At 40.1% G+C, this 14704-nt stretch overlaps 1 protein-coding gene and 1 long non-coding RNA gene across 3 annotated transcripts in view; both read right to left on the bottom strand.

The window, feature by feature from the left end:
• amot (angiomotin) overlaps positions 1-14704 on the bottom strand; it is a 79044-nt gene that overhangs the window by 44370 nt on the left and 19970 nt on the right. For both annotated transcript variants that reach the window (XM_069539611.1, XM_069539612.1), the window contains exons 2-5: positions 8515-9511; positions 3668-4259; positions 2383-2527; positions 866-958 (exon numbers count right to left, since the gene is read on the bottom strand). In XM_069539611.1, coding sequence (XP_069395712.1) covers positions 866-958; positions 2383-2527; positions 3668-4259; positions 8515-9458 — 1774 coding nt within the window. In that variant the 5' untranslated portion in view covers positions 9459-9511. The remainder of the gene's footprint in view (positions 1-865; positions 959-2382; positions 2528-3667; positions 4260-8514; positions 9512-14704) is intronic.
• On the bottom strand, positions 6992-7355 carry LOC138413793 (uncharacterized). The gene is made up of 2 exons (XR_011246196.1): positions 7219-7355; positions 6992-7090 (listed from the first exon to the last, which is right to left on the bottom strand). It is a non-coding gene; the product is annotated as an uncharacterized lncRNA (long non-coding RNA).

The following is a 14704-nucleotide window of genomic DNA, read 5'->3' as shown; positions in this document are numbered from 1 at the left end:
GTTAAGTTTTTTGTTATGTACTCCGAATGTTAATCATAGCACATCTGACTTAATAGCTGTGTCTCATATCAGGCTGCATCCTTCTGGAGATCTGGTTCCTCATCGGCCATGGAGAACATATTGGGCAAAATGAAATGAGTCCGGTCTTCTTATTGCGTAATTTCTGGATAATATTGCAGATACTGATTTTTATTATTAAAACTGATGATTTTTAAAGGCAAATAACAAAAATATTTATTTTATCATTGTAAATTGAAGTACATACATAAAAACATTTCTTTTGGAATAAAGTGCAAACAATGTTTTCAAACCTTTTTTAAATTATTATCAGTGTGCAAATAATTAAACAAAAGTACTTAATTATCGTCAACCATTCTTATTTCATTCATTAGACAGTGTTCTCAAATATAGTCTGCTATATTTAATTAGTCTGCTGAAGTAACAGCAAATGATGACCAATTGCAGTTTGACTAAAACATTTCTTTTCGCTACTATCGACCTAGATATTCTCTGCCTTTCTAAAAAGACTGCCAGTGAACTGTCTTTGTGTCAGGGGTCTGGGTGCTACTGAGGCATCATCCCCCTCCTAGCGGACGAAAGAGTAGGTTTGTGTATGTCCATGACGAGGTATATAGACAGCTCTTATCCTCTATGCATGGGAATAACATAAAAGAAGTAGTATTGGTAATATCAATACTTTGGTATCGATCCCCCCACCGCTTATTTGGGGGAGTCTCCGAATTGGGACAGTCTAGTCACGTTGCAGTGAAGGAATCAGTCTTCAAATGCAGCCTCTGAAGGATGCGCCCCCGAATCTTCACAGAAGGTTAGAGTAGGTGTGTGCTTGTGAGTGTGTGTTATTCACTCTGTGTGACAAGCTGGGAGATGGTTTTGCGACTGTCCTCTGAGCCATCACACTCTTTAGCAGCAAGCTGTTTGTTGGCCGTCTCCATGCGCTCTTAAAAACACACAACACAAATGCTCAGTTAATAATTGGTACAATACAGGCAACAAGAGAAGGCGAATGTGACGAAACATACTGGAAGTACAAATCTCTCAAAGTAGATCGTACGAATGGTGCATTAAGTCTACTAACTTTTCTTCATTTCTTCCTCTGATAATGATTTTTACTTTAAACAACTCACCAATTAAACATAATAACTAACTGTGCTTAAAGAGGGTATATCAGCACAATGTGATTCATACATTAAGTGAGTTTTTAAAACTAAATCTATCTCTGTCCAAGCCAGCGTTTAGGCTCCATATATGGACAAGTTTGAATCCTTGTCCATACTAACATACCTCCAAACATATATCACCTGGCCAGTCACATACACTGGTCATGCATGTGCTGGTATGAACAGGAAATCATGTGCTTGCCACTGGACATGGGAATAGTCACAGTTTGCTTGAATTCCACTTGTTTCCTACACATATAATCAGTTGTAGCATTGGAAATACAATATTTAACTGCAAAACAGCTGTTAGCAAAGACAACAGTGTCAGATATGCTTGTAATTGATTATGATTTATTATTGATCATGTTGCATTTTACACTGGAAGCTGAGGCTGATGCCAGTTGTGCTCTTTCGGTAAGGGGTAATGTGATAGGAGCCAGACGAATCAGCAAATGCTACATTGTGATCAAAAACATCATCAAGTGCCTCATTTGCAATATCTCTGTTTCTGCCCGTCCTGACTAAAACACAGCCCTGGAGTTTACAAACTAATACAGGGCCAGCAGCATTTACCAAACTTAACTGTTTTAGCAACCCTTAAAACACCTGAGTAGTTGAGCTGATGAATTTTCAAAAGAAAAAGTACTAGTGTGTATGTAGCCATAAGCTGCTTTCAGACATGAAATGAACTCCAGAGATTATCTGGACTTTCTCCGAATGGGTGGAGGGGTGGTGATGAATGCAAATGTCCGGGTGAGATTTTCCAATATTAACAACACGGAAACTCCGGAGGAGCTGATGAGAGAACACAGCAGGAGATCCTCTGCAGGATTTAACGTGAGTGAGGTGAAGATGTTTCTAACGTGACAGATGCAAAAAAACAAAACAAAAAGAAAACAAGGGTGAAAAGAGGGGTGACACCAATGAAGATGTCAAGAGAGCTTTTGGTGACTTTAAGAGCTGACGTTGAATATCACCTGTGCATGTACATTTACAGTCAGGGACATGTTCTTTTACTATTTGCACTTTATGCACAATGATGTGCCAACAAACTTTTAAATAGACAGTAAATAAACATAATAAATAGTTATATACAGTATGTTTGCCATATATTGGCACATTTTCCTATCACTCCTCCTCTCCTCTGTGTAAAAGATCTATAAACATATTATTATATTGTAACTGCATCACTGTGCTCTCTCACCTCTGAGGTCCCTGTTGAAATCATGCAGCCGGCGCACCTCCAGCTCCAGTTTGTTCCTCATAGTTTTCTCCAGGGCCTCCCTCTTGGAGGAGGACTTGGCAAGATTTTCATAGGCCTCTGACACCAGCTGGATCTCTGTTTCCAACTGCCCACAGACACAGGACCTCAGAGAGAGCCATTTGACAAACAACACTGTATATTGATTGCTGGGTCTGCTTTCTATCAAATAGTGCATCTTGGGGACTTTTACAGCCTTTACAAAAAATGAAGGTCTTCACTCTTCATAGGGAATGAGATTTGACCCTGCCAACCCAGTGTTTACAGACCTGAATAACCTACCATTAAATTAATGAACAGTTGAATTAATTTTTCAATACCAATTCACTCAAGTCCCCTGACTTATAATGAGGTCAGTTTTCCCTGTACACTGCAAAGTATATCAGCAACATTTGCATGAAGAACATCTGAGAATATAGAATGTATTAACATGCATCCTCAATTATTTAATATTTGCAGGACACAGCTCTCTTTCTTACTATACTTTGTAAAATAGAAATGTGTGCATAGTATCATAGTAGTTTAAGAAATGTTAGCGTTTCTTTAAAAAGATGACCGATCGAGGTACAATACATGCATTAAGTGATCATTACATACATTTTTTTCCAAAAAATTACCCTTTTTAGCAAATATGACGCACTAGTTATTTTAGCATTATTTATATTTGAGTCAAACTCTCTACCGTATTAAGTACAAAAGGCATGCAGAGTTACTATAGATCTGCCACATCTCAGAAAGAATAAATACTGCCACTGAACAACAGAATCTCATACTGAAAAAACTAGGGCTAATACCCACTTTATTTATCTAAAGGTTATTTTAACACCCATCTATCATCAAAATTAGTGCATACTGTATATCTGGGCATTTTGAATGTAGGCTAACCCACATAAAAGATGACTGAGTCCTTTCCCATTGCCTTTTGAGTTTGCTTTTCCTTTTTCTAATTGAGTGTCACAAATGTGCCTGAAAACAGTGGACCAAACAAACTCTACACTGAAGACAGAATCCAGATGTTAGGGTTTGTTTGTCCAGCATTAAGGAGAATAATAAACTTCAGATGAACTAAACAATTAATTTATAAACAGAAAAATAATTGTGGATTAAATTCACCTTCTCTTAAATGCATATTGCTTGTAGAGGTGGTCAATATGTACAGGAGGAATCAGACTTGTTATTAAAATGTAAACATATTCTGTAAAAGTCTACTGCAAAGGATGCTTGCTACCTTATGCAACTTGGTGACTTTCTCACGACACGTCTCCATCTCCTGCCTCAACATCCTGTTCTCCTCTGTCAACACATCCACCATCTGGTGGGCATGTACCATCATGGCAAAGGGCTCTCCCTGCAGTTGGGAGTAGGAGTGCGGATGGGGGAAATTTCCTGCCTGGACCGGCAGTTGGAGCTGGAGAGATGCTGGTCCTTGGAGCTGCTGCTGCTGTTGTTGTTGATACTGATGGTGCTGATACTGATGATGCTGTTGCTGATGGTGCATCCTTGGGGTAGAGCCATAGGGGTCATGTGGGAAACCATGACCTCTCTGTAGGGGTGGGTGAATGTGCCCTAAGGTCAAGGGCTCACTTGCATGGTGCAAGCTAGAACTCTGTGGACTGCGGGGCCCAATGCAATGGAAAGGCTCACCCTGGTTCTGCGGGTGCTGGTGGTGAAAGGAAACATGGGAGGAGTGGGAGGCACCAAGCATACTGCTGAGGGTGGAAGACTGAGCACGGGACAAGGAGCCCACCGAGGTGACAGAGGAGGTGGGACTGTGCTGGTGAAGGGGTCTCTGGGAGTGAACCGAGCCCTCCTTACTGGACCTGAGAAGAGATCAGCTGTGTGATTACATGGTTCTCTACCTTAGCTGGTCTCCTGGCTTGATGTTTAGAATCTAGAAATTAGTAGTAGAAGTAGAATTAGTCCAAGTGAACATGTGAGCCAAATTTTAAAAAATTATCTTGAAATGTTCCTGAGATATTACATTCACACAACATGAGAGGTTACATTGACCTTGTCCTTTGACTACCAAATTCTCAATCAGGTCATCCATGAATCCAAGTGAATTGAAATACAGCAGTAACACGTTTTACATGGCTTAAGCGGTTATGCCTGTCACTGCATAGCCACTTAAAAACACAAGTGTTCAAAGTGTTTTGCTCAAGAGTGCAAGAAAGTGCCACAGCTGATCTCTTGCAGTGAAAATTCTTCCTATCTCAAACTTCTGCAGTAAAAGCTAGATAACTTAAAAATTAGAAATAGTATTTTACGTTAATTCTTGAAATATGTGTCTGGAGTATGGCGCATTGAAGTTAACATTGAATGCTCAGTCAAGTCTTGCATATGTATTATGTGATCAGATGGTTCCTTCTTCAAAATGCATCCTTTCTTATTAGACTGCATTTTAACAAGACAACAGATGGTGCTACATAAAAACGATGATTTTGATATTGAAACCCAGGTATAACACCAGTAATAACTAGTAATAAATTGTTTACAATCTAATATATCAACAGTGAGTGTCTAAAACAGCAAAGGCAAAGCTAATTAATCAATTCCAACTCTGGATACTGTTGTTGACAAATGGTTAAATGTACAATTCTAAGTCTGCTTGTTCACAGTGTGTGATTAGAACTACTTTTTCAGGGAAGTGACAAAACTGCAGCTGTCAGTTGACTTTGTGTGGGGCAAACATTCCTGCTTTTAGCCCTCAAAGGTGCATCATCAAAGCCACACAGATCAGGTCTAGACTTGTCCTAGCCTGATCCAGTATTCATGTCTGTTTGAATTTGGTTTACTCTTAAGGTTAATAGGTGAGTGGAAAACAGGCCCAACAGGATCTGTTCTCCCTGTTTCAAGAACACTGTTAGGAGACCATGAAAGGTTTTCACATCTCATCTTTTTCAATGTTTATTTTTTATCATTTTCCAAAGTACATGTCATGAAAATTTGTTAAACTGTGTTTGGTAATCTGTATGTGGAAAGGGCCAGCTGTTCTTAGTAAGTTTTCTGGTGAAAAAGGCAAACAGTTGAATTGATTGATAAGTGATCATTTCAGTTTAGAAAATTGAGAAGCCAAAATAGAGTTGTTTCACAATCACGGGATAGCAATACTGAATGTGTGTCTTTGTGGATAATGTTAAACTCAGCATTTTCAGTAATTTGAGAGATAAGTTTTGTGGTCCTTTTCTTGGTGTCATTGCTATGGAAACCACTCACATGACTTATGTTGAGACACACTTTCCCAAACAAACATTATAAGATTTAAACTTTATGGCTTCTGACATTATTAATTGGCATAAAACTGTTTTAAAACCTGCAGATTTATTAATGATCTCCACTGAGAAATCCCTATGTATGAATGTCACAGGTCAGAACAGCTCCTCTGGACTTGGCAAGGATTCAAAGTCTTGCTCTAGCATATTTCATGCTGCCTTGTGCTTTTCCTTATGTTAGTTTCAGTGGCGTCATGCCAATGTAAAACCCTTTGACAGTTGCACTTACACTAGCACAAAAAGAACACATTAGAGCCAGGGCTACCAATTTCAACCACCTTACCAGGGCTGTACTGGAACAAAATAATTGACCCTGGGCATTTTTGGTCCAGGCGGTCCACCAAAATTGGTTGAGCATCAACCATTGTTAAAGCACCACAGTTTAAACTACCCATAAAATATGCTCACTATCATACTTTTCCCCAAACCACTACACAGAGAAGTAGTAAGTGTCATAGATTGAGCAGTGGTAGTAAACTTGCTCATTCTCACATGACTGACTCCCTGGTGATCATAGGTGGCCATGGAGTACATATCATCTATTCTCAAGTAGAAGTCTAAGAAATTCTCAAAGACAAAGCTCTGCTACAATTCAAAATATCATCTTATACACATTTAACATATAAAGAGGTTAAAACAAGTTCCCCCCGTCTCTCTTGTCCTCTGTTATTTCAACAAGCTGTCTTGACAAGATACAGAGAGATGATTTTGATTAATTGGTTATTAATTTTCTGACAAATAATTTAGTTTAGTTTTTTTTTTTTAACAATAACAATGGTTATAAGCAAATTATTTTTTATCCAACATATACTGTATGTGGTGGTTTCGGTCACTGCAGTTTCTTCTATTTTTTCCTTGTGTCTTTCTCTCCCTTTTCCCCATTCCTGTCCCTGGACTCTGCTCTGCACACTTGGCTTCAATTTGGCTATATAATATTAATTATTAAATCACCTTTAACCTTTCCCTCACCATTTGAGCTCTCAGTATTTCAGGATATTAACTATCCACCTCATACAGATTTCAATTTATTTATATTAATGTTCAGAGTAGATTAATAGTTGTATCTTTGCATGTGATGTATCTGTTTATTTTGTTATAATAATCATTGTTATTGTGGCATGAATGGCTGGCCCATGTAACGGAGGTACTCTCTGTCTCTGTTATGCTTCTGTGTCACTTCCGGATTGGCGAAATATATTTACACAGCATGCAATATTTGCACAAAAAAGACTGATTTGCACAATTAAATAATTGCTCAATAAATAACGACAAGCAGTGAATACATTTAAGATTTTTATTGTGGTTATTTTAAGAGTAGTTGTGTGTATGTATTGTAATGTAGTTGTTCCAGACCCCGGGTGGTGAGATTGGTGCGCCACCTGTGAAACGACAGTTTAGCAACGTGATTAGTGGAATGCAGATTGTCAATTCTGTGGCTTGCTAAATCAGCAAGATATACATACATATATGTGAATATAACAAACACTTCTATGTATTTTACACTCACCTGTGTGTGACTGTCTCCAGGGATGTGCATGTAAAAGAGTCCCCAGGGAAACAAGCACCTTTTTATCTTTCCGGGAGGGTCGTAACGTGCAGGAAAGGTATAGGGGGTGGGTGAAATATGATGGGCTTGTTTGTTGGCTTTGTGAGGTGTTCAGATTTATTGAATGAAAAATGTGGATAGTTTATGTAATGTTAGTATTTGTTTTGTCCGATTTTTTTAGGTTTTCCTATGTTTATGTTGTTATGTAATATAGGTCACTTTGAGCACCCCTGTTGTCGGTAGCACCCGAAGGTGAAGATGCATATATAGCTGCCCTTTACTCCAGTGTCAGTGCGGGCAGTTATGCCTTTGAATGCTGCTGAAGATTTTTTCCATAGTGTCAGAGAATGGAATGCAAGCACACATGCATTTACATACACCAACCACAAATCTACACACAACATCAGAATCCCCATGCACTTTGATAAAAGCCTTTGTAATTGTCCAATATTTACTGAATTTCTCAATTCCTTCATATTAATTTCTTTGTTTTACTTGTGTTGTTAATGTTCTGTCTTTTGTTTTTAGATTCCTTTTTTCAAGTAGTATTTGCTAGAATATTTGACTTGAAATAAGCAAATGTACAATTAATTAGATTTATTTCTGCAGCTGGAAAGACGAGCGGAAACAGGGCCAGATAGTGGCAATTCTCTCTGTGTAAGGCAGGTTGCCTCTTTCCATATACATAGACTGTATATGGTAAATGGTCTGGATTTATATACCACTTTTCTAGTCTTGATGACCACTCAAAGTGCTTTACAGTACAGTTTTTTTGCCATTCACCCACAAACATGAAATAAAATAAAATATCTTGGATGCTAGCGCTTCCATTTTGCACTGGTGACAATGTTAAGAGTAAAAGTCTGTGCAGTAGTGATCGTGTGGTGGAGCCACCGAACCCACAACTTTGACACAATGTCACTGTAAAAAGTTGCCTTGACTTGCAGGTTATTAGTGTTTTTTGACACTTTCATGCAACCTACAGCAACATTAACATATATTTGTATTGATGTTTTGGTCATCCTGATGATGATTGATCTGATGACCATGGTGAGACGTATTTTACTAGAGTAAAATTAAGACTAGAGATCAAAGAGTGTCAACAGCTGTTTGTAGAATTGAATCATAACTCCCTGGGTTTGTGACTTCCTCCCTTTCACATCTCAACAAGACAGCTGATATTTTAAAATTGCAGCTTCAAGTGTGTATACTGTATATACGTTAATTAATGCCATAGTATGTGTGCATGTTTGTTACCTGAATGAACCATACTCAGGTGGTGGCTGGTATCGAACAGGAAGCACCTCCCTTGAGTGCTCCCTCCCTCTCTGCTCCTGGTAAAAATGGCCTCCAGGTTCCTGCTGCTTTGAAGGTGAGCCGATTCCTTTGAAGGGGTACTCAGGAGGGGGACCACGATGCTGCGGCTTGTAGAAGTCACTCTGTGTGCCTGGTGGGGGCAACTGAGGGGAGAGAGGGGCACTGATGATAGGAGCATGTGCCTTCACACCACTGGTGGCTAGGGAGAGCTGCATAAGTCTTTCACTGAGAGACCGAACATGCCCTTGCTTCAGATCCTTCAGCCCATCATCCTGGTGCACTTTTCCTGCACCACTCACTCGTACAGTTGAGCGACCCTCAGTACGCACCTTGGTGCTGGTTACCCCAGTGACATAGAAGGTAGCACCCACTGAGGCTGGGAGAGGAGGCTGATGGGCCTGGTTGTTTTGCTGCTGTGGCTGAGGAGGACCATGGCCACGGAAGTATTGTGACTGTACTTTAGCCTCCTCATAGGTAGGGAGGTCCTCCGGGTTTGGGCATTGCCCTTGGCCACTTCCACCACCTCCACTGCTGCCACCTCCCCCGGTCCCTAAACCTCCTCCTCCACTGCTCCCACCCCCTCCTCCTACTCTGTTGGAGCCCAACTTCTCCAGGCCATTGTCCGTCTGCAGCTCCTGTCCCTGGGGCTCCTGACGAGCTATGTGGGGGGTCATGGAGTGATCATCAGAGGGGCCAACCTGTCCCTGTCCTGAGTAACCGCCACTCCCCCCTGCTACTCCTCCTTGTTGTTGTTGCTGCTGTTGAAGCACGTAATTCCGGTTCATCTGCTCCTGCAGGAGGCGCTGCAGGACGGTGCTGCCGCCACCTACTCCACCACCCACACTGTTGTTGCTGTTTGATGGTTCCTCAGCTGTTGTCCTCATCTCTGCCTCACACCAATCACACACCTCATGGAAGGACAAACTCTGCCCACGATCTACGCTCCAAGAGAGGAGGAGGAGAAAGGAGAAAAGGATAAGAAACTGAATTTTATATGGGTGAATGTGCAGGAAAACAATCCAAGAGATACAAAAAATTGAGTGTGAAAATATAGCTGAAATATAGTGGGGAAAGAGAGGAGACAGGGAAAGGAACATGACTCATCAAAGTCAGAGGTGCACATGGACCATCCACGACAATCACTTATTTGCTGTCCCCCACAAAAAGCCATGGGACACCCACTGATGCATAATGGGACAAAAGAAAGACAGTGGAGGAATAACAATTTTGAGATAAATCTAAGGAACTAAAGCACCAGCAAAACCCTGAATCCTTAAACCATAATGACAAACACTACGTGAGAATCACCAAAGATATCAATAAACATATTAAACTATAAAGCACTGTTTGCAAATATAATAGTGTGATTTGATGACTTCACAGCAGTCTGCTGATAGAATAACTATAAAATGCCTGTGGTTTTCCTTTTCATTAAATCCATAAATCATTTCATCCATACAAAGACAAATAGAGTAAATACCGCATTGACATCCAACCAACAGTCGAAAAACCAGAGATATTCAATTTATAATTATATTAAAATGAGAAATGCAGTAAAACCAACAATGGAAAAACTGGAAAAAAATACTGAAATGTGGTTTTGCGAATTGAGATGATCAAAACTACTGTAAATTAGGGCTGCACCTATTGCTAATTTTTTTTAGCGATTCATCTAATGATTCATTCTTTTTTGATTAATCGATTAATCTAATCATACATTTTTTCAATTAATCTGACGATTAGTTTGTATGACTCGATTAATATAATAATGAATTTGTCAATATGTCAATATATTTGCCATATATTTTGAAGTAGTACAACTACTAAGTTGTATAAATGTCTGTATGAAGTCAAAAACTGATCAAATAAAGCACATTTCAAAATAATTTTAACAATGTTTACTATTCATCTTAATAATAAATAAAGAGATTTTGAAAAAGACATCTTAAAATAAAGTGCTTAGTAAAAAATAAGGAGATTGACTTTCCCCTTTACTTATTTTCCCCTAACTACACTTAAATCACACGTCAGATTTTGATGAACGAATTATTCAAGTTGAAAATCTTTACTGATGTACATTGTATAATATGTTGAGAACGAAATGGTGTAACAACGGTCAATGGAAACCAAATCATTAACCCATTGAAGGCTGGATTCAAAATCATACCGAAAATCAAAGAAGAAAAACTGAAACCACAGGGTGATCCAACTTGTGTGACTTTATGACCCCCACGTGCCTGTATGCACACCCGACAACGTTTGGGCATGTTCCTGATGAGTTGGCGGATGGTGTCCTGGGGGATCTCCTCCCAGACCTGGATCAGGGCATCGCTGAGCTCCTGCACAGTCTGTGGTGGTACTTAGGTGCTCAATTGGATTTAGTTCAGGAGAACGAGAGGGCCAGTCAATGGCATCAATGCCTTTGTCATCAAGGAACTGCCTACACACTCTGGCCACATTGTCCTGCACCAGGAGAAACCCACTGCCCACTGCACCAGCGAAGGTTTTATAATCGCTCTGTGGATTTCCTTCCAGTAGCTAACAGCAGTCAAGATACCATTGGCTATGACATATACTGTAGGTCTGTGCGACCCTCCAGGGATATGCCTCCCTAGACAATCACTGACCCACCACCAAGCTGGTTATGCTGGATGACGTTACAAGCAGCATAAGGTTCACCACAGCATATCCAAACTCTTTCATGCCTGTCACATGTGCTCAGTGTGAACCAGCTCTCATCTTTGAAGAGAACAGGGCGCCAATCGGGACGTTCCAATTCAGGGGTTCTCTGGCAAATGCCAACCAAGCTGCCTGGTGCTGGGCTGTGAGCAAAGGTTTCACTAGAGGATGTCAGGCCCTCATGCCCCCCTCATGGAGTCTGTTTCTGACGGTTTGGTCAGAAACATGCACATCTGTAGCCTGCTGGAGGTCAATTTGTAGGGCTCTGGCAGTGCTCCTCCTGTTACTCCTAACACTAAGGAGCAGATACCAGTCCTGCACCTGGGTTGATGCCCTTCTACAGCCCTGTCCAGATCTCCTTGTGTAACAGCTGTTCTCCTAGTATCTACCCCATGCTCTTGAGATTGCGCTTTCCTGGATGAGCTGGACTACCTGTGCAACCTGATCAGGCAGCAGATACCACCTCATGCTACCAGTAGTGAGAAGGACACTAGCAGAACAATAAACTAACGCTAAACTAAGGGTTTTCTTGATTTTGCTTCTCCATGTTGTCATTTTTATTTGCACCAAAGCAGGTGAAACTGATTCATTATTTTTGAGGAATTTGTTGTATATCCTCACACATTGCTGTATATGCCACTATATACGATTATATTATAGTGTATATTACATTATATCTGTACAACAGGAAGAGAGGAGTGCCAGGCTAATTCCACAGATAGTCCTTTCTCTCTGTAAGCAGTACCCAATGTCAGTTTATAGATAAAGGACCAACTAACAGTGCATAGATAAAATGATAGATATGATAGATATGTTCAAGAAAACATAAACAGTTTGTGAGGCCACCATGACCTTGACCTTTGACCTTGGGCAAACATGATGAAATCAAAGTTCAAGTGAATGTAAAAGAATTACCCCAAGTTGTTGCAGAGATATTGCACTGACCTTTGACCAGTGAATGTTTGTACCAAATTTGATGACATTCACTCAAGCTGATCTTGAGGGAATGCCCAAACAAATAGGATTATTTCCTCTGATTCAAACCATTCAAGCTCAGCACAAGCAGCCACAGAGAGAGGGATACACCAGAGGACAGACCAGAACGAGAGTTTTTTGGGTGTGGTGACATATCTAACAAAACCACATCTCTCAACACTCACTCAACCACCAATAGAACATCTGCACAAAGAGAAAGCATAGCACTGGAACAAGAGGCATGAAGAGGCAGTGAATGATATCAGAGAGCCTTGTGTGAGATGGGCATAAAGATCACAAAAGCACTGACCAAGTATCAAGTATGCATGTATCAAAAATCAAATGGTGTATCGATTTTATTCAAAGAGCACCATTCTAGTCTTATGGACTATTTAAAGTCACATTCAGCACTTCTATACACCATTCACGCACTGTCAGCACAACTGTCAGGAGGAATTTAGGGATTTATTATCTTGCCCAAGGAAACTGCAGCATGTAGATGGGAGAAGGTTGAGATTGACCCACTGACCTTCTGGTTAGTGGATGATCTTTCTCTTGAGCTCCTGACAGGGGTGTAACAGTATATGTGCTTATGGGTCTCAAATTTCGAGTAACAACTTCAGCGAAGGACCGGATGTGCTTTCAGCTCGTGGTCATAGCAACCGCAGACAAATAGGAGTGTGAAGACCCTCCCTCATCTTGCTACTGTACCAAACCGTGACCTCAAAACCGAGGTACATATCGAACCGTGATTTATGTGTACCGCTAAACACCTAGATTAATCAATTTCAGATATGGCAAAACAACTGAAATCACAAGCTGCTAGTATCCATATTCAAGAAACCAATCTGAAGTAACTCATTAAGGACACCTCCTCCTTTTGAAACTACAACCCAACCAGCTGGATGTGATACACAAACCAAGAGAAAAGAAATGTAACAGATGATTATTCTTATCCAGCTGAGAAACTGGAGGAAGGTATTGACACTCAAGTATACCTCATGTTCAAAAAAGACTATAGACAGACTATACACAAAGTAACAAAGAGGTGCTCCATGCTGCACTGAGAACAATGGTGAAAGAAGTCTGGTCAAGAGAGAGAAAGGATGATCCAGCAAAAATCAGGCAGTATATGAATTACGGAGAAGATTTGTGTAAAATAGAGGGTATCTTGATAAAAAAAGTGATTCGATAAAAGTACTGACAAGAGTGGGGGCTCAAAAGCCTCCATAAGTGGGGTGCTCATGCTACCAGGTGAGCTAGTGGGCACTCAGCATACAGCACCCACTCTCTAGTACCATGAACACCAAGAAGACACATACTGAGGAATAAAGAAATTATAGCAGAATATGAAAGAGTGTTAGAGCTGAGGAATATATATGCCCGGAACTGGACGCATGGGGTTCAAGTAGCTCCAAGGAAATCTGTGCCTAAACAGCATTATTTTAAATATCTAGGATTGAGGGCAACAGCAAAAATGAAATATTGCGATATTGACAAGCCAACCTGATGCACATGATGTCTCCTCACCATATGTTGAGACATAAACAATAGTAGCAGCACTGGTGGAAAAACTGAATGTCACATGTCACAATGCCCCTTTGTAAACATATCAGTGTTCAGCCACTAATGATTAAAATAATAATAACCACTATATCTACAAGCAGGTAATAGCAGGCCCTGACACCCTGGTGGCAGTTGGAGGTTGACAAAATTTCAGATAAATTGATGTTTGAACAACAAAGTCATCAAACTTGATAAGTCTTCTGCATATTGGACAATATAAAGTTAAAGGAATGGAACTTCCTTTTTCATAGCGAAATGGCCACGGGCATGGTGTTAAAGGAAAACTTAAGATTAGCACAACTTTACATTGTGGAGGTTGTTTGGTTGCACTGGCCGAATTTGATGTGATTAATGCAAGGGGTTTGTCAAAGTACAAGGTCATGGAAGAAATTGAGCAGAAATTGTACATTAAATTGCACAAAGGTGTGCTGCTGCTGTGTTATGTTTCAGCATATGAAGTGAAGAACAGACCATGAAAATATATGTGATGTATATGTTTTACATAACATATGCATCACATATTAGCGATGCATAATAATAAAGAGAAGATACATGGTTTAATTGTTGTAATAAGAAAAGACTGACTTCATTGATCCAACTAATACATGCCACCAGGGCTGCCTTTGTTGAATGTTTTAGGGGGACTTATCAAGCCATTTTGCCACGAACATATGCAAAACTGACAGTGGAAGAAAATGTATGTCATTTTAGATGTAAAAATTTGGTGCAGACTGGACAATATATAATCAAGTTCCAGGAACTTCCTGTTGCAATGCAAAACCTAAAATTTGAAGTCACGCCACAGACAGACTGACAGACGAAACCTCATGATGAACACAAGTTTTTAACTTGAAGGTGTTTAGATTACACTGACCCAATATGAAGTTGATGCGATTGATCCGATTGATCC

This window comes from Paralichthys olivaceus, chromosome 15, assembly GCF_024713975.1.
Source record: "Paralichthys olivaceus isolate ysfri-2021 chromosome 15, ASM2471397v2, whole genome shotgun sequence".
Taxonomy (NCBI): domain Eukaryota; kingdom Metazoa; phylum Chordata; class Actinopteri; order Pleuronectiformes; family Paralichthyidae; genus Paralichthys; species Paralichthys olivaceus.
This window is presented reverse-complemented; position numbering and strand designations above follow the sequence as displayed.